At 43.4% G+C, this 26,410-nt stretch overlaps 2 protein-coding genes across 4 annotated transcripts in view; one reads left to right on the top strand and one right to left on the bottom strand.

The window, feature by feature from the left end:
- SMYD2 (SET and MYND domain containing 2) overlaps nucleotides 1-1,054 on the top strand; it is a 43,755-nt gene extending 42,701 nt beyond the window's left edge. For both annotated transcript variants that reach the window (XM_084622241.1, XM_084622240.1), the window contains exon 12: nucleotides 548-1,054. In XM_084622241.1, coding sequence (XP_084478367.1) covers nucleotides 548-628 — 81 coding nt within the window. In that variant the 3' untranslated portion in view covers nucleotides 629-1,054. The remainder of the gene's footprint in view (nucleotides 1-547) is intronic.
- Nucleotides 1,055-8,984: 7,930 nt separating this feature from the next.
- Nucleotides 8,985-26,410, bottom strand: part of PTPN14 (protein tyrosine phosphatase non-receptor type 14) — a 175,042-nt gene continuing 157,616 nt past the window's right edge. For both annotated transcript variants that reach the window (XM_084624870.1, XM_084624869.1), the window contains 4 exons: nucleotides 19,825-19,953; nucleotides 18,268-18,502; nucleotides 15,809-15,972; nucleotides 8,985-10,327 (listed from right to left, as the gene is read on the bottom strand). In XM_084624870.1, the coding sequence (XP_084480996.1) occupies nucleotides 10,199-10,327; nucleotides 15,809-15,972; nucleotides 18,268-18,502; nucleotides 19,825-19,953 (657 nt within the window). In that variant the 3' untranslated portion in view covers nucleotides 8,985-10,198. The remainder of the gene's footprint in view (nucleotides 10,328-15,808; nucleotides 15,973-18,267; nucleotides 18,503-19,824; nucleotides 19,954-26,410) is intronic.

The raw sequence follows: 26,410 nt of genomic DNA, 5'->3' as shown, positions 1-26,410 counted from the left end.
GGTTCTCAAAGTGGGTCACAACCTTGTTTTAATGGGGGCTCCAGGGCTGGCATGGTGGGGCTCAGGTTATAGGTCCCCTGCCCAGGGATGAAGCCCTTGGGCTTTGGCTGCCCCCTCTGCCTGTGGTGGTGGGGCTCAGGCTTTGCCCCCCTCCCACACCATCCAGGGTGGCAGGGCTCAGGCTACAGTACCCCCACCTGGGGTCATGTAGTAATTTTTGTTGTCAGAAGGGGATGGCAGAGCAATGAAGTTTAAGAACCTCTGCCCTACTCTATTCCCTAGCTTGCAGCTTTCTATCTTAGAGTTGGCAGCATTTCCAGGGGTGCTGTATGTACACAGTTTTGAAAAATGCTTTGAGAGCCTTCAGAATGAAAAGTGCTGTATGAATGTAAAACTTATTCTATCAAATGAAATTCATACTGTTTCCTATGGAATAGATGACTTTAAAGGGATAAGAGCAAGAGGTGTCACTGTTCCACACTCCTGAGGAGAACTTCTAGCCTAATGCTAACTATGAATCAATTATGAATATTTTTTCCTTTCACAGGCAATTGCTATTATGGAAGTAGCACACGGGAAAGATCATCCATACATTTCAGAGATCAAAAACGAATTCAAGGACCACTGAGCCTCTGAATCGATGCAGTCCCTCTACCTTTATTTAAAAGCCTTGCTAGCAAACCTACAAGAGTGCTTTGAAAATAGCTGTCCTATGAAAGCACTTCTGTAATATAAGTGGCATGACAAACGTGCACTTTGGGCCTTGTATCTTGCATTCTCTAAGGTTTATGCAAAACATCTTGAGCCTTTGCAAATTCTCAAATGCTTTTTTAAAAAAAAAATGGCATGGTTTCATACAGCTCATGCCTCCCATAGCTTATGTGCAGAAGACCAATTTTTTTCCCTCTACAAAGTTGAATGTATTAGCTGTGGAAGGTAAATAAAAGTGGTACATTGTCATGGCCCTACTTGTTTGCTTCATGCATGCCCTAATTTTGTGACAAACGTTTTTACTCTGTAGAATTAAATATTGAAAGCAGCTGCTTTTCCTATATCCACTGTGTCCCATACTTTTTTTTTTTTTTTTTTTTTTAGGAGTTGGAATAAAATTGCTAGGAAGAGACATTTTCAATTTAAAAAACATTGAGCTTGACAACCCTGGCTCAGTGCATCGGTGCTGAATTGTAGGCTCCCACCCCAATCTTACTTCAACTCTGCCACAGGTGTTAACCTAGCATGGGCCAGTTCCATGGGTTTGGAGGGCGATGACATTGGATTCTCCTTCACACTGAACCCACAAGAGAAGGTGCCATAAATTGCTGCTATTATCCCTTAGCTATTTTGGAACCCTGGCTTCACAGGGCTCCATCGACTGTCTTAGGCTGGGGAGGGCCTAGCTGCAGGGTCCTAGAGCAGAGACACTGGCTGGGAGTAAGGTGAGCTGGTCTGAAGTAGAAGCACCTTGCCTTGTTAAAGAGAAGCCCTTTTGCATCCAGCAGATCACAGGGAGCTGCTGCCAGAACATCCCTGGCTGCTAGATGCTGAGTTGGAGACCAACTTGCACCCCCTACCCCACCTCCAGAAGAATCCAAAAGAAACTCAAACTGAAACACAGGGTTTGTTTTTAATGAGGGGGGGGGGGGTTGATTGGTCATCTCTCAGAATCCAGGGTTCTCCCTCTTAGTTACACATTTAAAGTCAATCAGGTATGGAGTTAAATTACATAACCATACTGTACCATTGTTACAGCTTGCAGAGCAGGCATGAGAAATCTGAGATGGTAATTATTTTGTAGCTGCACACCACCTACCCAGTCTGCTGCCTCAGTTTCCCCTCAGTTCCAGGGCTGATTGCCTGCCTTCATTCTCCACCCTGTGTAAGCAGGCTTGTTTCTCCAGTCCAGGAAAGACTAACCACCCCAAGTTTTTCAAGTCCTTTCTGAAAGTCTACATGACAAAATTAAGTCTACCTAAATTAATCAGCTTATAACCACTGCAGCAATTAAAATTGCTTTTGCATGCCCACATTACACTCCATGTGTCAGTGGTGCATGTCCTCACCAGGAGCAGATGCACTGATTTAACTGCTGATGTAAGAACACAGCAGCTGAGGCTACAGCGACCTCAGTGCTACCTTGAGACTATGTCGACCTAAGAGGTGGAGTTAAGCCACAGTAGCAAGCGAGTTATACCAGTGGCAGTAGGAGCTACGTTTTAGTGTAGATGCTTACACTTAAGTCGATGCAAGCTGCCTTCATTGACAGAAAAATCCACAAAGTGATGCACACAAGGCAGGATGACACTCTACCTCCCCTCTCCACTGTTCTTGACTCTGAGCACGAGAAGATTACGCTAATCCAGTGTGACCACTTCCAACAGCTGCTACACTACCTCTCTTTGATAGGGCTTTCCTACCATAACTAGAATGATGAAAACCACTACCACTGTGTATAATCCTACCCCAAGCAGTGGAGTCAGTGGATGTCAGAATTTTCTACTCTTCTTCCTTCCCTAAGGCCTTTGGTGTGCCAACCTAAGAAACATTGGAGGTGCTCAAATACTGCACTGAAGGGTGCAAGTTTAAAACCTTAAGCTAGACAGGAAGGAAAACAAGTGAATTTCCTTAGGGGAAAAAAAGTTTATTGCATACTATGAATACAAAGGATAGACAATCTTTTACAAAAAAAAAAGCTTAGTGAGGCATGAGTCTCACATCTGAAAAGGCATATAGGAAACTATTTACACAAAGGCAGTGAAAGATGTCAAAAAGTTATTGCAGTCATCTAATGCTGAATAGTTCTTTTTATAAAGAGAAGAGAAACAGTGCAAAAATACTGTCAAAAGTAATCAGTTTTATACACAAGATAAAACTGATAAGCATAAGCTTATGTACTGATATGAAAAATATACATTAAAATATAAAATAGCATGCATAGTTTTTTTTAAAGACTTTCAATAGTATAAAATGAGTATGCCATTCATCTTGAATTAAAGGGGGGCGGAGGGGACTTGACCTCAATTGTCTACAAAATGTATACATACCATGAGGCTGAGAAATTGTTAAATCATTGTCTTGGACTTAACTGTAATGTACAGAGTTACAGAACAAATACAAAAGCAAGCATTGGAATACTGAAGTAAAATAGAACATCCAGTGATGTAAAACTAATTTAACATGTTATGTCATGTACCACACAATTATACATGTGTAAACTTTTTTCCTTTGAAAAATATCAACAGTAGGTAATCAATTCCTCTCCATTTCACTCAGACACCAATCCTCCTGAGCTGATTAGGACTCTTACCTCTATAGGGAGTGCTGAACTGGGGTCCTAGATAGGTGAATATTGACATTAAAATAAATTGCAAATTTTAAAGATTTGATTTGTTTTTAGAAATGTTAGTTTTATTTCCACTATTTCGAAATGGTGCTGGGATTGTTCAGTTAGGGCTGCTGGTATATTGCTAAATTTCCATTTGCTGCCAAGGTGCGCAGTCCTGTAGATCTTGCGCTTGTAAAGCACCCAGTGAGAGTTGTATATGCATCAGATGCAGAAAAGCTACCCTTGGTATACAATGAAATACTGATCAACTGGCAAATGCATGGATAGGCTGGGGAATTCATAGTGGTTTCAGGTAGAGCATGTGATGGTTTTATTTGCTGGAAGAATTGGATAAATATAAATACTTACATTTTTGACACACATTGTCTGGTAAATAACAATTGACATCAAAACAAAGGTTAAACAAAACTTCCTAAAAGAATTTACCCTAAAGCCTCAAGCTTCTGAGTCCAGAATACATAGCAGCCAAGCCATTCCCTCCCATCAAATGAGCAGTCCAGTCTTGTTTCACTGAAGTCAATATCTAAACTCATGAAAAATTCTAGGAGAAGTCAGGCCCTAGAAACTCCCATTGATGCCGTGGGGACTGCAGATGCTCTGCCTCATTCAGAATTTGGCCCAATGAGCCTGATCCTGTTGACGCTAGAGTCCATATCAGTGTTAGCAGGCTGACAAGCTCATTCAGGCCCGCTTTCACAAGGAGTATTGAAAATGAAATTTACAAATAATCCTCAGGTGGCGCCAGATTATGGCATCCTCACTCCCAATGAATAGCATCTTTGTTTACAAGAAATACCACGGATTCTAAATGGGTGCTGCCCTGGGACTATTCATAGAAGAAGATGCTATTTGGCATAAGCATTGGTCGCAGAATTTGACCCTAGACTCACTCACTTTTCCAATCAGTGCACAGGAAATTCCCTTGAGCAACTGCCATCAATGCTAGTATGTTCCTTTCCTGGGCATGTAGGTTGCAGATTCTTGATCTGACAACCAATTCGATCATAGTCCCACCCCCTGAGAAGCTTTGAGAGGCAGACTGTTGAATAAAGCTGTTATGGCCAGTAAGTCATGAATTTGCTTCTTTTCCCCACTGATAAAATGGCTCACAGTAAAGAGGGGAAGTTACCATGCCATCCTGAAAAGAGATCTATCAGAATTTTAACAAGTCAATGTGTGCTGCTGAGATTAAAGAAAGATTTTAAAAAACAAAACATACACTTTCTGTACTAGTTTTAAAAGATCTTCTCTGTGGAAGTACCTAGACTTAGCAACACATTTCCAACTTGTTCTACACTTCACAACTTGTGTTCCTGTCAATTTAGATGAAATGAGTAAAACTATGTTTTTAATTCTATAAATACTGAATGATACTTGGAGCTGGGACGACAGATAAATAAGCCACAGCTAAGGGGGCAGAAGTGTCCTTCAATGAAATTGGTTTAAATGTCTGGACTGTGTTAGTAATGTGAGCAGGTGCAATTAGTGAAAGAATAACCACAGCCTGCTATCCTCTCAATCCAGAACAAAGCAAACAGCTGACCACTGTTAATGTAAGTGAAGTGAATGTATTTGTTCCACCTACAATACAAAGTTACATCAGGTTTAGTATGAAAGCCTTAAGACTATATTCCACTAACTCTGAAACCCTGTTTGGTGCTTAGGGACCTAGCCAGGGCCCAAGTGGATGTAACTCAGTGTCCAGACCATTGTATCAGACTGTGAAGCTAGGTATTCTTGCATGCAGAGTCTCACCCTACCCTGCCCTACTTGTGCCTGGTCACATGCCCATCTACCATTTATATGCATGGCACAATGGCCCCAAATTCTGCAGCAGGTACCTTCAAATCACGTCATGTTCAGGGTTCCTGAAGAGACAGCACCCAGCTGCTGGCATGGCGGGTTGTGGCAGGTCTGCAGAGGGAAGTTGAGGCAGCCAGGGACAGAGCAGTGGAATGCAAACTTCAGAACTTACGGAGTTCTGATCAAACTATTTATGAGTGGATTCTAAATTTAGCAAAGCCATTTCTCCCATCCCTGACCTCTATGAAGTTGAGAGCATGAGCTGCCCATGAGCTGGGGAATTTGGCACTATGGAATTTGGGGTCAATGTTAACTATTAGCAGTTCAAAATGTTTAATATTAAACCAAAAAAGTTATGGCTGTTAAACAGTAACATTTTATCTAGAAAAAAAAGAATGCAGGCTTATTGATCTACTCAAGATTCCCTTTTATGAAGGAGATGAAGGAGCATAAGACATCAACAGGGATATAGCATGGGCTAGTATGTCAGATAGGAACTGGCAAGACTAGGAAGAAGTCTATTTGGAATTAGTTTTCAGAATTGCTTCAAGTTGCTGTGCAGTTCAATTTGTGGGAGTTGGTGCTTTAAAAGTGGTTTCTTGCAAACTACCCATTGCCCATGCTTTGATGTTAATACAGCATGAAAACCACAAATATAACTAGAGTTTTCATTCTCTTTTTAAAAGCTCCAGATGCTAAAACTGTGGGAGAGAAATGAAAAGATACTGTTCCTTTAAGTTCCATGCTTTCATTTCTACTGTAACAAATGAAATTGAATAGAAAATGCTTATTCCTGTCCTTCCCTTAAGGTTAAGAAAATATGTTCCAAAGAACGTGGGTGTGATAAAGCTGAAGTCCTTCAGCATCAGAAGATTCAGTTTTTCCTCTACAATATGGGGTAGATTCACCTCTCTCAATTGTGAAACCCTGGCATGATGAAGTTACAGTTACAAATGGGACTAGAGAGGAAGCTCTGGAGACATACACCATCTCAGTTCATCTAAGATGCTAGCTGATCTAATCAAGATAAAATCTAGCAGAAAAAATACACTGAAGTCAGAAAAAAGGAAAAGTATAAAATTACCAAGCTTTCAATAAAAGGGAAAGAGTGAGTCACCTTGGACTCCAGCTACCATTTTAGTAACCGACTGAAAGTGGTTGTTATGTTACCATCTCTCTGGCTCATTAATAGGCACCTTTTGCTAATGGGAAAGGCATTTGGTGCCATTTTGTAATTAATTTTTTTAAAGAAACCTATAATGTGCCTTTGCACTACAAAAAGCCACATAATGACAACAGTGCTGAATTTTCTTCCTTTTTAACACAGCTATGTATGCTCTCTCATAACTTTTTTTTCCGGTGCTTACAGAAGATCCAAAGCAGCAGTAGTCATATACATTTCAGCCAAGATATCTGACTAATACGACCCAGGAACAAATTATTTTCCCTTCTGATTTTCTACCTTTCAAATCCAAATGGAGCAATGGAACTTGACAGCGCTGAGTTCAAACTTAATTCATCATTAGGAAATTATTCAAAAAGCTATAACAAGATAACTAATGTAATACACTTTGCTTCAAGGTTTATTCCTTGGCCTGATTCCCAGATATAAAGCATCTCTGTGCAATTACCAGGCAGATGCCACTGAAAAGACTTTAAATGGTTGCTGCTAATTTAACAAGAGAGATGTTGGCACTAGCAGAAGGTATTAGAGAAAAACTAAAGATGACTGAAGAATCAACTGATTCTTAAACATAATATCAAGATAGTTTAACTAGGCATATATTATTTCTCCTAACCATCCTTTGGTGACTTGAACTGAAACCTCTCTCTTCTTTTCTCACCATTATACCTTCACCGTGGTACGTTATTGTAAATGCCAAGCTACCAGCATAGACAACATCTGTAAGGCACTCAGACCCAGAGCCTCAAAAGGTATTTATTTAGGTGCCTAATGGGAATTAAGTATCTAAAATACCTTTGAGGATCTGATCTGAGTGTCCTCCACTCCCAACTGAAGTTGAGGGCACTCAGAACCTTGTAGGAGTGAGCCTTTAACCATTTGTTTAAAACAATTACCTGGCCTTGGCAAACAGCTTTAATCAGAACAAACAGAAGAGTTTACATTTGGCTGCCAAAGTCCCGGAGATAAGTTCTGAAAAAGCAGCAGCTGGCGGTGACCATATTGAGCGCAATGTTTCACCCTAATCCTGGGTCTCCTATAAAGTTGACACACTGCAGGCTCTGCTTGCTGGACTACGGTGGGTGTTTCCAGATTAGGGGTTAGGGAGCATGGCTCTAAACCCACCTACAGTCACTATGTACCCATCCAGTTTAGATTATTTCTAGAGTAAGATAGGTGGAAGCTATAAAATGGGTCATGGCTCGCCAGGATAAAACAAATAAAACACAGATGACAGCAGTAAATTCTGTCATTTGGGCGAAGTGTGGAATTTGGCCCCGATTTATACATTGTACAAGCTCAGTCAGGTAATAGCAATGGCCTGAGTAAAGTTTTTAAAGTTAAGCTTCCTTTTTTCTGCTCAAAACTAACAGAAAATCGGCCCATCAAAAATACTGCCGTGTGACTATACCAGACCCAAAATGCTCTTCCATCCATTTCTTTCACAAGTGTTGTAATATAGTGTCACTTGCATACATTTAAAGCAAACTCTTGACTGAAACCACATTTACGCTTGGATTCTCTAATGTTTTCTGGTATTTCAAGCAAAGCCTGCTTGGGCCTTGCAGCGTGATGTACACAGGTGGACTCCTGCCCCTGGCTTCCGGGGGTCGCCATGGGAGTGCACTCATGAACCTGCACTACAAGATCAGGGCTGTCAGTCATATGGGGCTAAAACTGAGAGCTGATGAAAGCAAATGCAGTTCCACTGAGCTCAGTACGTTACACCGGATTTGAATTTGACCCATTGTACCAAGTTTTCTAAGATATGGTGGTTTTGGTTTTTTACGAGTCAGCACCACCCAGCTAAACTGTTAAAAAAAAAAAAAAAAGTAATTAAGTACAGCAGCTATCACTTTGGGACAAAGTGATCCACAGTGAACGTGTGGCATCAGTGAAATAATTTAATGACCTAGAGGAGGAAACTTGCACAAAGGATGTGGAACAGTCATCCAGTATCAAGGGAAGGTAGAGGGAAAAGAGAGGAAAGGGATGGTCTGGTGATTAAGGTTTTGTCCTGGGATTTAGAGCCACAAATGGAACCCACATCTCCTGCCACAGACTTCATGTGTGACCTTGGGTAAATCACTTAAAGTAGCTGTACCTCACCTCCCCACTTCTATAATGGGGATAACACTTCCTTTCTCTCCCCATTTGTCTGTCTTGTCTATTCAGATTGTAAACTCTTCGGGACAGGGATTCTCTCTCCTTATGTGATGTAGTAGACTGGGGCCTTCAGGGACTACTGGAATATAAATAAAAGGAGAGAAAGGATACAAAGAGACCTGGGATAAAAATGGGCAAATGGCCTCTGCAATTTAATGCAGGGGGCTGGGTTGGGGGAATGAAAGCTAAGAAAGTAAAGCTTGCCAGTCCAGAAGGGCTAGTGCGTGATACGATCATAAACTGCAAGACACTGACTGGGAAAGAATCCGAGGGCAGGAGCAGACTGTAAAAACTTCAGCTCACTATTTTGGCAGCAGCCAGGACAGTAAACAGAACACAGGGATATAGGTCAGAGAGCACAGATCACTACGGCACTGTACGAAGGGCTAGAAAGTAAACCATCTAAGTGACAGAGACAACGATTCGTGCAGAAAACAAAACTCTGTGATTGGAGATGAGATGTCTAGACCTTAATGACATTCCTTGCCTGAATAAGGTGAGTGGGATTTGGCCTTGTGACAACAATGAAAGCGTTGGTCATTTTTGAGAACAATGTTTGACTTCTATTTTCTGGGCTGCAACTGGCTGACTCTTTTCTACTGCTCAATCCAAAGCCCACTAAGGTTGATCGAAAGACTCCTACTGACTACAGCGTGGTTGGGTTCAGGGCCCTAGCAAGAGTATTACAGCTCTTTATCTAGGAAGGGATCAAAGGCTGGTGGGTATTAATAAAGGTCATGACTAAGGTGTAATATGGCTTCTTGTCAAGTACTAAGCTGCAGGGGTAATTCTTGCCAAATTCTGAACATCCAAGCTCTCTGTATACCTTATTACAGTGGCGTTGGAATGATTTTTATCGTGGGGGTGCGCAGAACCATTGAACAAAACTGTAAACCGTGTATACGATGGAAACCACTTCAACCCAAGGAATACTGCCACACCCCAAGCATTCATGCCTGAAATACCCTACTGCTTTGTAATCATAGAATAGAATATCAGGGTTGGAAGGGACCTCATCTAGTCCAACCCCCTGCTCAAAGCAGGATCAATCCCCCATAGTTGCCCCAGATCCCTAAATGGCCCCCTCAAGGATTGAACTCACAACCCTGTGTTTAGCAGGCCAATGCTCAAACCACTGAGCTATCCCTCCCCCAAATGCTTCCACCCATCCATTCATTCATTTAGGGATGCAAGTTTTGGCTTCTCTGCATTGTATCTTCTCTGTATTTATCATTGGATTTGGCCCATTACAGAGTCTTAACTGACTTTTAGCAGGTCTTGTTTTCATGGTAAAAGCCACAAAACTGGCTCTAAAATGTTTTTACTGGAAAAAAGCCATTCCCTGAAGACCTGTTCGTTTCATAAACCATATAACAGAATACAGGTCAACAGAACACCCCTGGAGAGGATGACCTTCCCTATGGACACATGGCAATGCAGATCAGTTATGTCAATCCAAACCTCACCACAAGTTTTACAAGTTCAAGAAATTCACAAGTTATTCCATGAAAAATAAATTACCTTGTACAAAATAATTTGTGGCACTCTCTCCTGAAGAACAAGGACTCCTTACTTTTGAGGCAACTTGAGCAAGTGCAATATTTGCACACCATGAAAAAGACACATTGTCAAAAGAATGTGTCTATCTTGCCAATAAGGTTCAGTCCAATCCACAAATACTGCGTCTGGGATCTCTAAGGAGATTAAATGAGTCTAGAGTTTTGTAGGAACTGGATGAGCACTCGATAGACAAATTTGTACTGAGCGATGGTCTGAATCATAAACATTCTCTGCTCCCGCAGGTGTCTCAGCATCACCGGAACATCCACTTTCTGGAAAGTGAAGGTGACAAAGATGTGAGGCTGTGTGTTAATTAAACCCAACATCACCAGACCCCTCCGTTGACTAAGTATAAGGAAAGAACAAAGATAACTCATTTATAGTGAATCACCACAGTTTGTTTTGGCCTTGCCTTCCGCATTATAGCAAGGAATATACATATATATTATACACACAATATGAAAGGATACCAAGGTTCTAATCCTGCTTCCACGGAAGTCAGTGGTAATTTTAACATAAACATCAATGGGTTTAACATTGAACACCTGGTGTCTTCCAGCTATGTATCACTATTACCTCATATAGTACCACTAATTGAATGTGTAGTAAAAGGTTATTCAGGAAACTGAGCAATCTCTTAAAATCCTACCTGGAGGCTTCTTGTTAAATATAGCCACACTCAGCTTGTCAAAAATTAACCAATTTTGTCACGTTACCTGACAAATCATATGCTGGGAAAATGGAGAATTTCAATAATCAAAATTTAATTTCTTGGGTCAGCTCCCCTCTGCCATCCACTGTGCATGCAGGCATGGTAGCCATTTTCACTCTGATTCATGGTCAGTTTTACTTATAGAGGAAGGACATTAAGGTTCTACAAATCAGGGGAAGCAATCAATAGTCCAAACAACATTGGGTTCCTGCCAGAACAGAAGGTTTGGCAAATATATCATGACAGTATGATGCACCTATTGCTCCCTCTTTTCAGGCCACCCAATTCCTCGCCAAAAAAGAGGAAAGTCACTAGCAACATCCACAAGACCCAGAAACTTGACACTTGACAGAGATGCTCTGACCTTCTTTAATTGTCAAAGCCAGGACATGAACCAGATTGTGTGAAACACAGAGAGGCTTGCAAGATGAAGCATTAGAATTCACTAGAAAATATATGAAGCATTAGCATTGTATTGCCTGCATTGAGAGAGCAAAAGAAGAAAAAACAACATAGGTAACTTGTTAGAACAGGTATGTGAGGAGTAGTTCAAAAATCATTGAGCTACAGCTCTCAAAACTACCAAGGCCCAAATTGAGGGACCAAAATACTATTCACACAGGAAACTTAAAGACCTGAGGAATTCATTCCTTTGGTGTAAATAATTCTTTCCATAACCTCAAGTTCATAATTTCTGATGTAAACTATTTTCATTAACAAACGGGGGAGGGGGAAGCATCAAATTTGGGTGGAATGTGGATGATTTTGGGAATAAAACTAACAAGAACCCTCAAGAAGACAACAGCCAAGAGGTTTGCATTCAACCTCCACATTACTATGGACCCTGTTCCAGGTTCCTGGAACAACAGTTGTGTGTGGTCTCTTACATGCCGAAAGAGGAAAACCCATGTCTTGCTAAAGCAATGCTATACTATACTTTTCATTCCAGAAGCACAAGTTGGAACTAACAAAATCTTTTGGCTGAAGTCAGCAGCATTATGAGAATGAGGTTAAGGCAAAGGGACAGGGATATAATTGGTTCGGCCTTTAGCCACCAGAGGCTTTCTGTATTAGGAAACATTTGTGGTTTCCATGCATTATGGGACTTGTTTCTCATTTACATTTCTGTGCCTTTACGTAAAACGATGGAGGCCCCTAGTTTTAATTAAATAAGCCCAAACTGACACGATCACCAATGTTCCCGCTACAATTTGTGTATGTTTGTTTTGCACTGAGCAGGTTACAACATGCACTGGACACTATTTTTGTCCTTAGGCAAAGCTCACACTTGAGGTGAGGGATGTGTATGGGAGGTTTGTGTGGGTATGTGCAGGGGGGCTGTGTGTGTGGTGAGCGGTGTGCAAAGAGGGCATTGTGTGCGTGCATGGGTGCACGTGTGAGTACACTGCAGAGCCCAGTCAGGCCCCTCACCAAAGCTCCTGCACAAGGGGCACCCCGGAGCTGCAACCGCCTCCTCCAAGCTAGCGTATCCCTGAGATCAGAGGCGATTCCACTCTCCCAGCGGCGCGCCTGCACATGTTCTGTCATGGGCGGGACGGGGGCAAGCAAAACAGGTTCTTAAAGGGCTACACCACATCCCTGCTGGAGCCACCACAGAGAAGAGGAGAGTGGCAGAACCTATATACAAGATTGCTGCACGGCTGTGCAGTTTACAGGGAACACCAGTGATCACAACTTTAAACGTGGAGCTATATTTATGCCATTCCACAAATGAGCTGTTACAGGAGACATGGATGCCAGTTTTGGTTAGACGTATTCCTGGACGTTTCATCTCACATGACAATCCTGGAGTGTTGGCAACTGGAGGGTAGTTATAGATGGCCCATAAGTACCAAGAAAGGTAGAAATGGTGATGAGGATTTTCATTTTATTTTCAAATCTGTGTAGACGAGAGCATAAGCTCCTGTTTTGGGTTTACACAACTAAACCACAGAATGCCTCAGCATGGAATTTGATGGTTAGAAAAGCAATTAGGTCATGTTGAGCCAAGCCATGTCAGAACTTGCCTGAACAACGACAAGACCAAAAAAAAAAAAAAAAAAAAAAGGCAGCAAGCCAGTTTGAGCCTGCACAACCCAAATTCCAGGCTCAGCATTTGACAGTTTGTTGATTTCTACTAGGCCAACAACATTTGGTAATCAGTCACTTTCTGTGTCATCACAACACGGGTCAGGCTTTGATTAATCTCAGAGCTATTTTGTGTGTGTGTAACACTAAGCCTATCACACACATGTAACTTCTATATTTATAGTCAGCCTTACAAGGATGTACAACAGGCCATCCCCGATCTATCTCAGGAGAGCTTACTTAACCACTTTATTCCAGGAATGGGGGAATCTTTGGATTCAAAAGCCACCAGAGTGTATCTGTCAACAAGAGATTAATAATGCTTAATAAAAGGTGATATTTAGTAAGATACAGAATTAAAACAATTACTAACTTTGCCTTCCACACTACAAACATCTTTCTCACATAAGGGGCACTTCAGCAAGGATCACTCGTTCATGTTAGGGTGCCAGGTCAGTGCTAGATTCAGGTATACTGGGATCTGACTTTTCTGATGACTATAGTACAATGTGTCTAGAAACTGTGCATTGTTGATCTGAAAGGTTACTATCTATAGAGTAAGACATGAAAAGTCCACACTCTCAGCAGTAGTGAGAACTACAGACTATGTTCCACCAGCAAAAGCATAGAAGCTACAGTTAAAAAAAGCTGCAGAGCAATTGATAATGTTGTTGTAGTTAAAGCTCAGAGCTGAGAAACAAGAGATCTGGTTTTATTACCAGCGCTCCCACCAACTTCCTGTATGACCACTGGCAAGATGGTTAATCTGTGTGTGTTAGTTTCCTCATCTGGAAAATGGGGATAACAACTTATCTATTTACCAGGTGGGTTGTGAGAAATTCCGTAATTCCCAAGGCTGCAAAGCATTTTAAGGGGGTATTGTATGGAGTGTAAAGAAATTGGCAGTTTTATTTCTGAGCCAATAGAAATAATTCTGCTGCAAAATAAATAGAAAAAAAGCACAGGTCATTTACAATAGGGGTAATGTTCTTGTATATGAAAAAAGTTTTTATCCCTACAGTATGTGATGATCACCATAAGTATCCATCCTGATTCTCTTGAAAACACATAGCTCAACTGGGGGGGGGTACGGGGACCCTAAAAACTGAACTACTCATTTACTGTAAATCTGTTTAAACCCATTTTCTTGAGCTACAAAGTCTTGAAGAAAAAAAACACACTAAAAAACTGGCATTAATATGTCACCATTAATTATGCCAATACTCAGGAGAAAGGGGAGTTTGATTAAAGTCAGCAGAGATGCTCCCCGCCGTCAAGAGCTCTATATTCTCTGAGTGCTTTGCTGAGCATTCCTCAGAGCCCTAAGAACCATCCCCCGCACCCAACGTATTATGGGCTCCATTATCAAAGGCTCAGACTCACGCCAAATCGTTCTTCTCACAGAAGAACTGGCTCCCTCTGTAAGCCAAAGACACACCAAGATGGCCAGAAGGGTTGCATGATTGTTATTTAATATTTGTCCACAGCAGCACTAGTATGAGGGGTTTCTATAGAGTGATATGAAATGCCTCTTCACGACAAACGACTGAGCACGCTATCATCTCTGCAGCACTCCCAGCCTTCAGCTAGCTCAAGAGCCATGAGTCAAACCTCAGCTTGAATCCCTCTCTCTGGGAGGGTGTAGGGGAAAAGGATTAAGGAGGAGTGAGGCTGAAACGAGATCAGTGCAAAGTTAAACCAAAAAAAAATGTTTAAATTGTGCTATGAAAATAAATTCATCCTTAGTGTCACTCAGTTGCGGTCAGAGCAGTTACAGTAGGGCTGAATTTATTCCAGTACCTCTAAATGATCACCCTGCAACTACTGTGTGGTATACTCTGCAGTACCACACAGCCAGGCATTTCCTTTTATTTTGGTTAACTAGCCAGCAATTACCAGCCTTTGGAAGATTTTGGGAATGCGGGGGAGAGAGAGAGAGAGAGAAAGGTACATCATCAGTGCTGAACAAATGATGAGGAGAAAAGTCCACTGGCACTTGTCCCTCTGTGCCAATAGGCACACATTCTTAAGCGATAGCATTTTTTCACTTCTCACCCCTCCACACATGGGTATCAGATTCTCTATTTCAACAAATAGATATGGGATTGCTGTGGGGTACAGGTGAAACCATGATGATGTGTGTCTATTTGTAACATCTGCTGCATTCTTTCACCTTTAATATCTATACAAGGCATTAAAGCCTTCCAGCAGTTCACTTGATGAAGGAAGCCCCTACATTTCAATAGCTGTTTTCCTGAGGTTGGCATTGTACACCAACATCATATTTTTCTTCAGGACGTAGTGTTTTTGCTGCACTGTTCCCCAATGACAAAGGACATAGCAGAACAACAAGTCGTTACACACTGTAACTTTTATGTTGTTGATAGTCTGTTAGAGTGCCAGCCTGCGTAATAGGTCTCATAATACTGGCTGTGGCCCGTCAACCTTTTTTTCCTGTTATTTTTGAGTCGCAGCTGAGCTTTGTTCCAGTCTAGAAGCCAAAGACAATGAATGTGAGAGAGGGAGAGGGAGAGAGAACGAGAACATGCTGAAGACAGAAGCTAGAGAACTAAATCAATAGCTCAAACCAGTTTGGAAGCCAGCACACTTCTCCAACAGCTCTCAAGCTGCTCTTTTACATAGTTCTGTCTCCTGATTGACTAATTAAGACACAGGTACTGACCCATCTTAAATTAGATTGTAAACTCTTTGGGGCAAGTGTCCTATCTCTGCAGTGCTATATTAAAATAATTAAAATAAAAACCAACAATACCTACAAAATAGTCAAGGTACACACGGTAGCTGGTGACAAATCTCTGTCCACTGTGTCTGGGTACACTAACACAATGAGATAGATGATATTTTATGACTAGATTCCCCCAACACAAATGTAGTAAATGACTCAGTGGACCAGCTAAGAGAAAAGCAATTATTAAGGGGGAAGTTTACTTACTTCATTATGTTCCAAGCAGCCAATCATCAGTTCTGTTAGGATAACCACCCCTGTCCTCCCCACACCTGCACTGCAGTGAACCACAATTGGCGGGTTGCAATTGTTGCTAGCATCCAACACGCTGTTGGTATGGCGACGTACTGACTGTATCTCCTCCAAATAGGCTGCAAGATAAAATGCAAATTATGCTGTAAAATCCTGTATGGCTTCACATAAAAGTTGAAAAATTGATGAGAAAGTCAGTTTTCTTTTTAAGTGACAATAATTTACAGTTCCTACAAGACACTAATTATTTGGCCACTGTGCACTGAGCAGCACTGAATCCAGCGAGTACCAGCTGGGTTTCAATTATTACTTGGGAGTTTGGTCCCTTAAATTAAATAGTTCTTTTAAAAAAATTAAATTCGGTTTTCCCCTCTGCAAATCCCCAGTTCCCCAAAGCAGATGATTCTAGACATTACTTACAGCAATTCCTGCTATTAACAGGCTGGGATCAAAAACAACAGCTAAGTCCCCTTGAAAGTACCGCCTGCCAGAGCCAGTAGCGGATGGGAAGTGAGCATCCATCTGCCCTTTTCTTTCCTTCCCTTGTAGACTGAGTGAGAATGTCAACCAGGTCTCTACTCTTTTGTTTATTTTTCAGCAGGTATTAGGATTTTTTTTGGACACAGTTCTCTGTGGCTTTCCTGTAATCACTACTGCAAAGTGTAAGGATCTCAGAAAGTCCTCTTGTCTAGCTCTAATGCTCTCCAAAATAGTGGTTTTTTGCTTATTAAAAGTATAAACATTTCAGATATCCCAGTGGCTCAGATGGTTGGGTAAACACAATGCAAACTAGGACACTCAGGTTCTGACCAGGGTATGGGTCTCTCCCACGATTATTCCAGCAGGAATTGTATGACCCGCAGAAATGAAGTCTCTGGACCTAATTCACCATTACATTGCACCCTGTGGAGTCCTTCCCACCTGTGCAAACTGGGTGTAAAATGCCATCAGAATCAGAAAGGTGGCATTTTACACCTACTTTGCACAAGTGGAAGTGATTCCATTAGGTGTACAGCAGTGGTGAACCATGACCTCTGTATCCAGCTGTCTCTATGGACAGCTGGATTCCAATTTTTACAACTTCCCAATTGCTGCGGTTGAATGTTGGAAGACTGTCCTTTCAAAAAAGAAGCTTGGAAATACAATGAGAAATAGAGTAGCCCAACTTAAAGTGGTGGCTGAAAACTCCATTACTAACCCATAATACCCTGAGTCACTTCTTTGGCAAAGCTGAAAATTCTATTTGCGTATTATTCCCTCCAGTTGTAAAGTTAAATAAAAGGGGCGTGCATTCCTTAGGGTCATTACGGTAGCATTACTAGCGTATTAAGTGTTTATTAGTAATAAGGTAGTAAGGAACAGTACTGAATTAATAAAAGTCAATACAACGGTTGAGAATTTTTCCTCTCACCCAAGCCTCCCACACTTCAACTATGTACAGCCCGATAATTAAAACACTTCCTAGGCAGGTAGGGAGTTAAGATTACTGCCCCCGACTGACTAACAATTAGGCATATCCTATTATTTTTATGACCCTACCTCCCCTATCTGATCTCCTTCTTGGCTGGCCAAGCTTGTGAAGGCCTTACACTCAACTTGATGATATTTCTGTATTTGTCTGTCTATATGTAACACAATAACTTTTGAACGCCACATCCAGTCAATTCCAAAATGTCAGGGAACGTTCTATGCACCCATGGCTAGAACCCCATTGATTTTGGAGAAAAATGGAGAACTGACAGAGGGAAAAATGGGGGACACATACAGATCAAATAGCCAGTTGATGGCAGCCATTAACACCTTCCAACATAATAATACTCTATCTCATCTCTGCTCATTCTCCCAGTAGAGTTAAACATATTGACACCCTAAGTGACTTATCTCCCAGATAAACAACAATGGGGAGCATGGGAAATGGGGGTCCTTGATATGGAGGAGGGAGGAAGTGAGGACACAGAACCTCTGGTCGGGGAGAACTGAGGACCATATTCGAAAGACAGGGGACACACACAGCCCCTAGCAGGGGAGGAAAGGGGTAGACAGAGCCCTGGGGAAAGGGAAAATATGGGGGAGGGGGTGCACACAGAGTGCCTGCCTTGAGGGAAAGAATGGGGGGCCCTGGAATGAGAAGGGCACACAAACCCTGGGATGGGGGTGAAGTGGAAATGGAGGGGAAAGGAGCACACAAAGCCACTGGCAGTGGGGAGAAGGGGGGAAGTTACAGGGAGCCCCTGAAATACAGGGAGCTTGTAGGATGGCATATAGGGAGCTTATCGGCTGGAATAGAGGGAAGCCAGGAGCCCCTGGCATGTGCAATGAGTTCGGCTGACAGAAGCTATAAAGCGTGCAATGCTCCCTTGGTTCTTAAAAATGTTCATGGACCATAAATGTGTGCATTAATTAAGGAATCTTACATAAAAATCCTTGGACTTCTTCTGGGCAACCATGATCAGGCCAGTCAGTATATTGCAAGTGCCACACTGTCCTCTCCTGCCCAGACAAAAGATGCTTGACCTTCAGCCCCGTAGTAGCATAGCATCCAGAATCTGTGCGGAACTTAGTTGTCACCTTAAACTTCCCATACGTGGTTGAGCTGTGCTTAGAGCCAAGTTTAGGCCAGTAGCGATGACTCTTGCTTCTTCCTCCTTCCTGAACCACAAAAAGCAAAATTAAAATGATTCTTCTTGTAGTGTCGCAATTATAATTCTCACAAACAGAACCACTTGTTCAGCTAAACTGGGTATTTCTATTTATCTTCTCTTGTAAGAGAAGAACAAGGGGCTTCCCAAGAAACTGAATTGCATTAAATGTAAAATGCCACATTTTACAAAACATATATTTAACCTGTGGAACCTCAATGCCACAAAATATTATTTAGTCCAAGAGTTTAGAAAGCTCAAGGCTTGAACTTTGGTTAATGAGAACATCCACAGTTACATTACAGCAGGCCCGCCGACAGGGGTAGGCAAAGGGGGCAATTGCCCTGGGGTCCGGGCAATTTAAAAAGGGCCCAGGAGCCCCTGGCCCTTTTAAATCATACAGGTAGGCTGCAGGGCTACTAGGCACACATGACCACTGTGAGCCCCACGCTTTGGGGAGCCCCGCGGGCCAGCGCGATTGGCCACAGCGGTCGGTCCTGGATGTGACGGATTCATCACCCAGAATTGCTGTCGACAGGCCTGCATTAAAGAGACTTAAAAAAAAAAACCTAAGGAAAAAACTCTCATCCTTCAGGGCATACGTCAACTTCTGACTGCAATAGGTGAGGAAGAAACTTCCCCATAGGTAGGTTATTTCATAACTGTCCATTAAAAGGATTTGTCTCTCTAACCTCTGACAATCTGATACTGGTTAATGTCAGAGATGCGAAAGTGGACTAGACAGAACACTGGGCTAATGTGGTATTTTAATTCCTATGTTCTGATAAGGCAGGAGGGTTCAAAGCTGGATGTAGTGTTAGTTAGCAACGTGTGCCAGTTTTTATAACATAGCACACAGTTCTTGGATTACAATAAAAATAATTGTTTTGCTTGGCATAGGAATAAAAAGGTTTTTTTTAAATGGACACTTCTCCAGGAACAACAGCTTCTGGTCCCTTTTCAGCGATAAGGATGACAGTATGCAGAACTGGCCTTGGATGGGCTGGGAATAAATGTCTTTTTAACCAAGAGCAGTTCAGGGTACTCATTCCAATGGAAACATTTTTGCTTTGTTTGGCAAACCAAAGTCTTACAACTGAACTAAAGCTTGGAGGTTGTTGTTTTTTTATTTTAGTAAATGACAAGCTAAATACTAGAGAGCTATAAAACACAAGGTCACGGCAGTAGATTATCTCCAGACACGTGTTCAAGGGGAATAAAAGGAGAAAATAAAAGGGCTGCTAAAGAAAAACAGATTATTGGAATGGGAAGCAGTGACAATGGTAGAGCTGCTCACATTCAGAAAGAATTGCTCTATGTAATTTTACGTACCTCTTCAGCTGTGACCATGGCTATAACATTCACCCCCTGCTCCCACACCATCTGCCAGAAGTCATGGCATGTGTGTGGCAAAGGTCCTTGTGTGGCTATATAGTGCCATTCCTCCCCACCTACAGTAACCTAGGAGTCAGGAAAAAAATACAGTTAATGCCAGAGTTTTCTGCAGTGCCTGTGCTAATACTATTTTTAAACGTAAATGAAGATTATAAAACCTTTTACTCTTAAGTTTCCACACTAATCCATCCTACAATTACAGCAAATCAGCAAAAAATTAACCTTGGGTGCATACAACTCCTCTCTTATCACCCTGAGCACAAGGGCCTGAGCAAACAAAAAAACAGCCACAAGATTTTATACAGCTGACATGTTAAACACAGACATCCGCAGGGCCAGTTTACAGCAGGGACCAAAAAGCAAGTTTTAGAGAAGCCAGAAAAACGGTTGTTCTTTGAGATGTGTTGCTCATATCTATTCCATTCTAGGTGGGTTCATGCCCACGTGCACAGTCGTTGGAGATTTGTGCCTTAGCAGTATTTTTAGGGTCGGCTGTAGCATCCCTTGAGCTTATGAGTTGGTATATTAGGCGCCGTCGACCCTACACGCTCTCAGTTCCTTCTTGCCAGCAACTCCAACAGAGGGGTAGGAGGGTGGGTAATAGAATGGACATGAGTAACATCTCGAAAAACAACAGTTATGAAAAGTTAGGTAACTGTTTTTTCTTCTTCAAGTGCTTGCTCATGGCGATTCCATTCTAGGTGACTCACAAGCAGTATCCTCTGAGGTGGGCTCGGAGTTCACAGTCTAGCAGCGTGCAGCACTGCTTTACCAAAGCCAGCATCATAAGAACATAAGAATGGCCATACTGAGTCAGACCAAAGGTCCATCCAGCCCAGTATCCTGTCTACCGACAGTGGCCAATACCAGGTGCCCCAAAGGGAGTAAACCGAACAGGTAATGATCAGTGATCTCTCCTGACATCCATCTCCACCCTCTGACAAACAGAGGCTAGGGACACCATTCCTTACCCATCCTGGCTAACAGCCATTAATGGACTTAGCCTCCATGAATTTATCCAGTTCTCTTTTAAATCCTGTTATAGTCCTAGCCTTCACAACCTCCTCAGGCAAGGAGTTCCACAGGTTGACTTTGCACTGTGTGAAGAAGAACTTCCTTTTATTTGTTTTAAACCTGTTGCCCATTAATTTCATTTGGTGGCCCCTAGTTTTTATATTATGGGAACAAGTAAATAACTTTTCCTTATTCACCTTCTCCACACCGCTCATGATTTTATATACCTCTATCATAACCCCCTTAGTCTCCTCCAAGCTGAAAAGTCCTAGCCTCTTTAATCTCTCATATGGGACCTGTTCCAAACCCCTTGTCATTTTAGTTGCCCTTCTCTGAACCTTTTCTAATGCCAGTATATCTTTTTTGAGATGAGGGTGTACGCAATATTCAACATCTGTACGCAATATTCAAGATGTGGGTGTACCATGGATTTATATACGGGCAATACAATATTCTCCGTTTTATTCTCTATCCCTTTTTTAATGATTCCTAGCATCCCGTTTGCTTTTTTGACTGCCGCTGCACACTGTGTGGATATCTTCAGAGAACTACCCATGATGACTACAAGATCTTTCTCCTGATTTGTTGTAGCTAAATTAGCCCCCATCATATTGTATGTATAGTTGGTTATTTTTTCCAGTGTGCATTACATTATCTATCTTCCAGTCATGGGGTACAGTAGCTGATTTAAAGGACAGGTTACAAACCATAGTTAATAGTTCCGCAATTTCACATTTGAGTTCTTTCAGAACTCTTGGGTGAAAGCCATCTGGTCCCGGTGACTTGTTACAGTTAAGTTTCTCAATTAATTCCAAAACCTCCTCTAGTGACATTTCAATCTGTGACAATTCCTCAGATTTGTCACCTACAAAAGATGGCTCAGGTTTGGGAATCTCCCTAACATCGTCAGCCGTGAAGACTGAAGCAAAGAATTCGTTTACCTTCTCTGCAATGACTTTATCATCTTTAAGTGCTCCTTTTGTAACTCAATCGTCCTGGGGCCCCACTGGTTGGTTAGCAGGCTTCCTGCTTCTGATGTACTTAAAAAACATTTTGTTATTACCATCGTGCCAGGCCTGCTGGGTCAGCACGTAATGGGACGTGAAAGTGTGGACAGACAATTGGTCACCACCCTACAGATGTCCTAGATAGGTGATCTGTGATGTTGATGTGTAGGGAATGATCGTGACTCGATCAACGACCTTGAGTGCTGACGTTGACCAGGTGGGCTCCCCACCCCAGGTCCGAGGCATCGGAGATCATAGAATCATAGAATATCAGGGTTGGAAGGGACCTCAGGAGGTCATCTAGTCCAACCCCCTGCTCAAAGCAGGACCAATCCCCAATTAAATCATCCCAGCCAGGGCTTTGTCAAGCCTGACCTTAAAAACTTCTAAGGAAGGAGATTCTACCACCTCCCTAGGTAACGCATTCCAGTGTTTCATCACCCTCCTAGTGAAAAAGTTTTTCCTAGTATCCAACCTAAACCTCCCCCACTGCAACTTGAGACCATTACTCCTTGTCCTGTCCTCTTCTACCACTGAGAATAGTCTAGAACCATCCTCTCTGGAACCACCTCTCAGGTAGTTGAAAGCAGCTATCAAATCCCCCCTCATTCTTCTCTTCTGCAGACTAAACAATCCCAGTTCCCTCAGCCTCTCCTCATAAGTCATGTGTTCCAGACCCCTAATCATTTTTGTTGCCCTTCGCTGGACTCTCTCCAATTTATCCACATCCTTCTTGTAGTGTGGGGCCCAAAACTGGACACAGTACTCCAGATGAGGCCTCACCAATGTCGAATAGAGGGGGACGATCACGTCCCTCGATCTGCTCGCTATGCCCCTACTTATACATCCCAAAATGCCATTGGCCTTCTTGGCAACAAGGGCACACTGCTGACTCATATCCAGCTTCTCGTCCACTGTCACCCCAGGTCCTTTTCTGCAGAACTGCTGCCTAGCCATTCGGTCCCTAGTCTGTAGCTGTGCATTGGGTTCTTCCATCCTAAGTGCAGGACCCTGCATTTATCCTTATTGAACCTCATCAGATTTCTTTTGGCCCAATCCTCCAATTTGTCTAGGTCCCTCTGTATCCTATCCTTGCCCTCCAGCATATCTACCACTCCTCCCAGTTTAGTATCATCCGCAAATTTGCTGAGAGTGCAATCCACACCATCCTCCAGATCATTTATGAAGATATTGAACAAAACCGGCCCCAGGACCGACCCCTGGGGCACTCCACTTGACACCGGCTGCCAACTAGACATGGAGCTATTGATCACTACCCGTTGAGCCCGACAATCTAGCCAACTTTCTACCCACCTTATAGTGCATTCATCCAGCCCATACTTCTTTAACTTGCTGACAAGAATACTGTGGGAGACCGTGTCAAAAGCTTTGCTAAAGTCAAGAAACAATACATCCACTGCTTTCCCTTCATCCACAGAACCAGTAAACTCATCATAGAAGGCGATTAGATTAGTCAGGCATGACCTTCCCTTGGTGAATCCATGCTGACTGTTCCTGATCACTTTCCTCTCATGTAGGTGCTTCAGGATTGATTCTTTGAGGACCTGCTCCATGATTTTTCCGAGGACTGAGGTGAGGCTGACTGGCCTGTAGTTCCCAGGATCCTCCTTCTTCCCTTTTTTAAAGATTGGCACTACATTAGCCTTTTTCCAGTCATCCGGGACTTCCCCCGTTTGCCACGAGTTTTCAAAGATAATGGCCAATGGCTCTGCAATCACAGCCGCCAATTCCTTTAGCGCTCTCGGATGCAACTCGTCCGGCCCCATGGACTTGTGCACGTCCAGCTTTTCTAAATAGTCCCTAACCACCTCTATCTCCACAGAGGGCTGGCCATCTATTCCCCATGTTATGATGCCCAGCGCAGCAGTCTGGGAGCTGACCTTGTTCGTGAAGACAGAGGCAAAAAAAGCATTGAGTACATTAGCTTTTTCCACATCCTCCGTCACTAGGTTGCCTCCCTCATTCAGTAAGGGGCCCACACTTTCCTTGGCTTTCTTCTTGTTGCCAACATACCTGAAGAAACCCTTCTTGTTACTCTTGACATCTCTTGCTAGCTGCAGCTCCAGGTGCGATTTGGCCCTCCTGATTTCATTCCTACATGCCTGAGCAATACTTTTATACTCTTCCCTGGTCATATGTCCAACCTTACACTTCTTGTAAGCTTCTTTTTTATGTTTAAGATCCGCTAGGATTTCACCGTTAAGCCAAGCTGGTCGCCTGCCATATTTACTATTCTTTCGACTCATCGGGATGGTTTGTCCCTGTAACCTCAACAGGGATTCCTTGAAACACAGCCAGCTCTCCTGGACTCCTTTCCTCTTCATGTTAGTCCCCCAGGTGATCCTACCCCATCCGTTCCCTGAGGGAGTCGAAGTCTGCTTTCCTGAAGTTCAGGGTCCATATCCTGCTGCTTACCTTTCTTCCCTGTGTCAGAATCCTGAACTCAACCAACTCATGATCACTGCCTCCTAGATTCCCGTCCACTTTTGCTTCCCCCACTAATTCGGTTTGTGAGCAGCAGGTCAAGAAAAGCTCCCCCCCCAGTTGGCTCCTCTAGCACTTGCACCAGGAAATTGTCCCCTACGCTTTCCAAAAACTTCCTGGATTGTCTATGCACCGCTGTATTGCTCTCCCAGCAGATATCAGGAAAATTAAAGTCACCCATGAGAACCAGGGCATGTGATCTAGTAGCTTCTGCGAGCTGCCGGAAGAAAGCCTCATCCACCTCATCCCACTGGTCCGGTGGTCTATAGCAGACTCCCACCACTACATCACTCTTGTTGCTCACACTTCTAAACTTAATCCAGAGACACTCAGGTTTTTCTGCAGTTTCGTACCGGAGCTCTGAGCAGTCATACTGCTCCCTTACATACAGTGCTACTCCCCCACCTTTTCTGCCCTGCCTGTCCTTCCTGAACAGTTTATAACCATCCATGACAGTACTCCAGTCATGTGAGTTATCCCACCAAGTCTCTGTTATTCCAATCACGTCATAATTCCTTGACATCACCAGGACCTCCAGTTCTCCCTACTTGTTTCCAAGGCTTTGTGCATTCGTATATAAGCACTTGAGATAACCTGTTGATCGCCCCTCATTCTCAGTATGAGGCAGGAGCCCTCCCCTCACAGACATTCCTGCCTGTGCTTCCTCCCGGTATCCCGCTTTCCCACTTACCTCAGGGCTTTGGTCTCCTTCCCCCGGTGAACCTAGTTTAAAGCCCTCCTCAGTAGGTTAGCCAGCCTGCTCGCAAAGATGCTCTTCCCTCTCTTCGTTAGGTGGAGCCCGTCTCTGCCCAGCACTCCTCCTTCATGGAACACCATCCCATGGTCAAAGAATCCAAAGCCTTCTCTCCGACACCACCTGCTTAGCCATTCGTTGATTTCCACGATTCGACGGTCCCTACCCAGGCCTTTTCCTTCCACGGGGAGGATGGACGAGAACACTACTTGCGCCTCAAACTCCTTTATCCTTCTTCCCAGAGCCACGTAGTCCGCAGTGATCCGCTCAAGGTCATTCTTGGCAGTATCATTGGTGCCCACGTGGAGAAGCAGGAAGGGGTAGCGATCCAAGGGCTTGATGAGTCTCGGCAGTCTCTCCGTCACATCGCAAATCTTAGCCCCTGGCAAGCAGCAGACTTCTCGGTTTTCCCGGTCAGGGGTCACCAACAGGGACAGATGGGGGGTCACCAACAGGGACAGAGCCACGAAGGGAACTTCCCCCAACACCAACGCAGAATTCTGCCACCAGGTGAGTAACAACAGTACTTGGTCCGGGATCCTGACCACACACTTCTGCCGGATGACACAAGTGCAGGCTGCCCTGTGGCCCAACAGTTGCAGGCACCTGTGAGCGGTGGTGAGAGGGTGGGCTTGCATGCACAAGATGAGGTCATCCATGGCTTGGAACCAATGAGGAGAAAGGTTCAGGCCTGAGTAGAGTTGAGGACTGCTCCAATGAACTCCATACATTGCACTGGATTTAAGGTAGACTTTTCCTCGTTTATTAACAGCCCCAGGTCACAACAGGTGGAGAAAACCAGATCAAGATGCTGTTGCAACTGATCCCAGAACCAGCCCTTTATTAGCCAGTCATCGAGGTACAGGTAAATTTGACCACCCCGGCACCTCAGGTAAGCTGCCACTGGTGCTATGCACTTTGTGAACACTCTTGAGGCCGATGAGAGACCGAAGGGCAGCGCCGTGCATTGGAAATGGCGCTGGACCAGCACAAAATGGAGGAAGCGCCTGGTGCCCTGGAAAAATGGAAATATGTTTCCTTCAAGTTCCAGGCAGCGTACCAGTCTCCCAGATCCAGGGAGGGAATAATTGAGGGCAGAGAGACCATGCAAAACTTTAACTTCTTGAGAGACTTGTTGAGCCGGCGCAGGTTCAGAATGATGTTCAGGAGAGGGCGAGGATCGGTGCTTGCCCAAAGAGTGGTACCGGGGAGCTGGAGACCAGTGCCCCTACAGGAAACGGTC

The sequence above is a fragment of the Lepidochelys olivacea genome (assembly GCF_965140295.1).
Source record: "Lepidochelys olivacea isolate rLepOli2 genome assembly, chromosome: 3".
NCBI lineage: Eukaryota > Metazoa > Chordata > Testudines > Cheloniidae > Lepidochelys > Lepidochelys olivacea.
The sequence above is the reverse complement of the archived record's forward strand: the minus strand, read 5'-3'. Positions and strand labels throughout refer to the sequence as shown.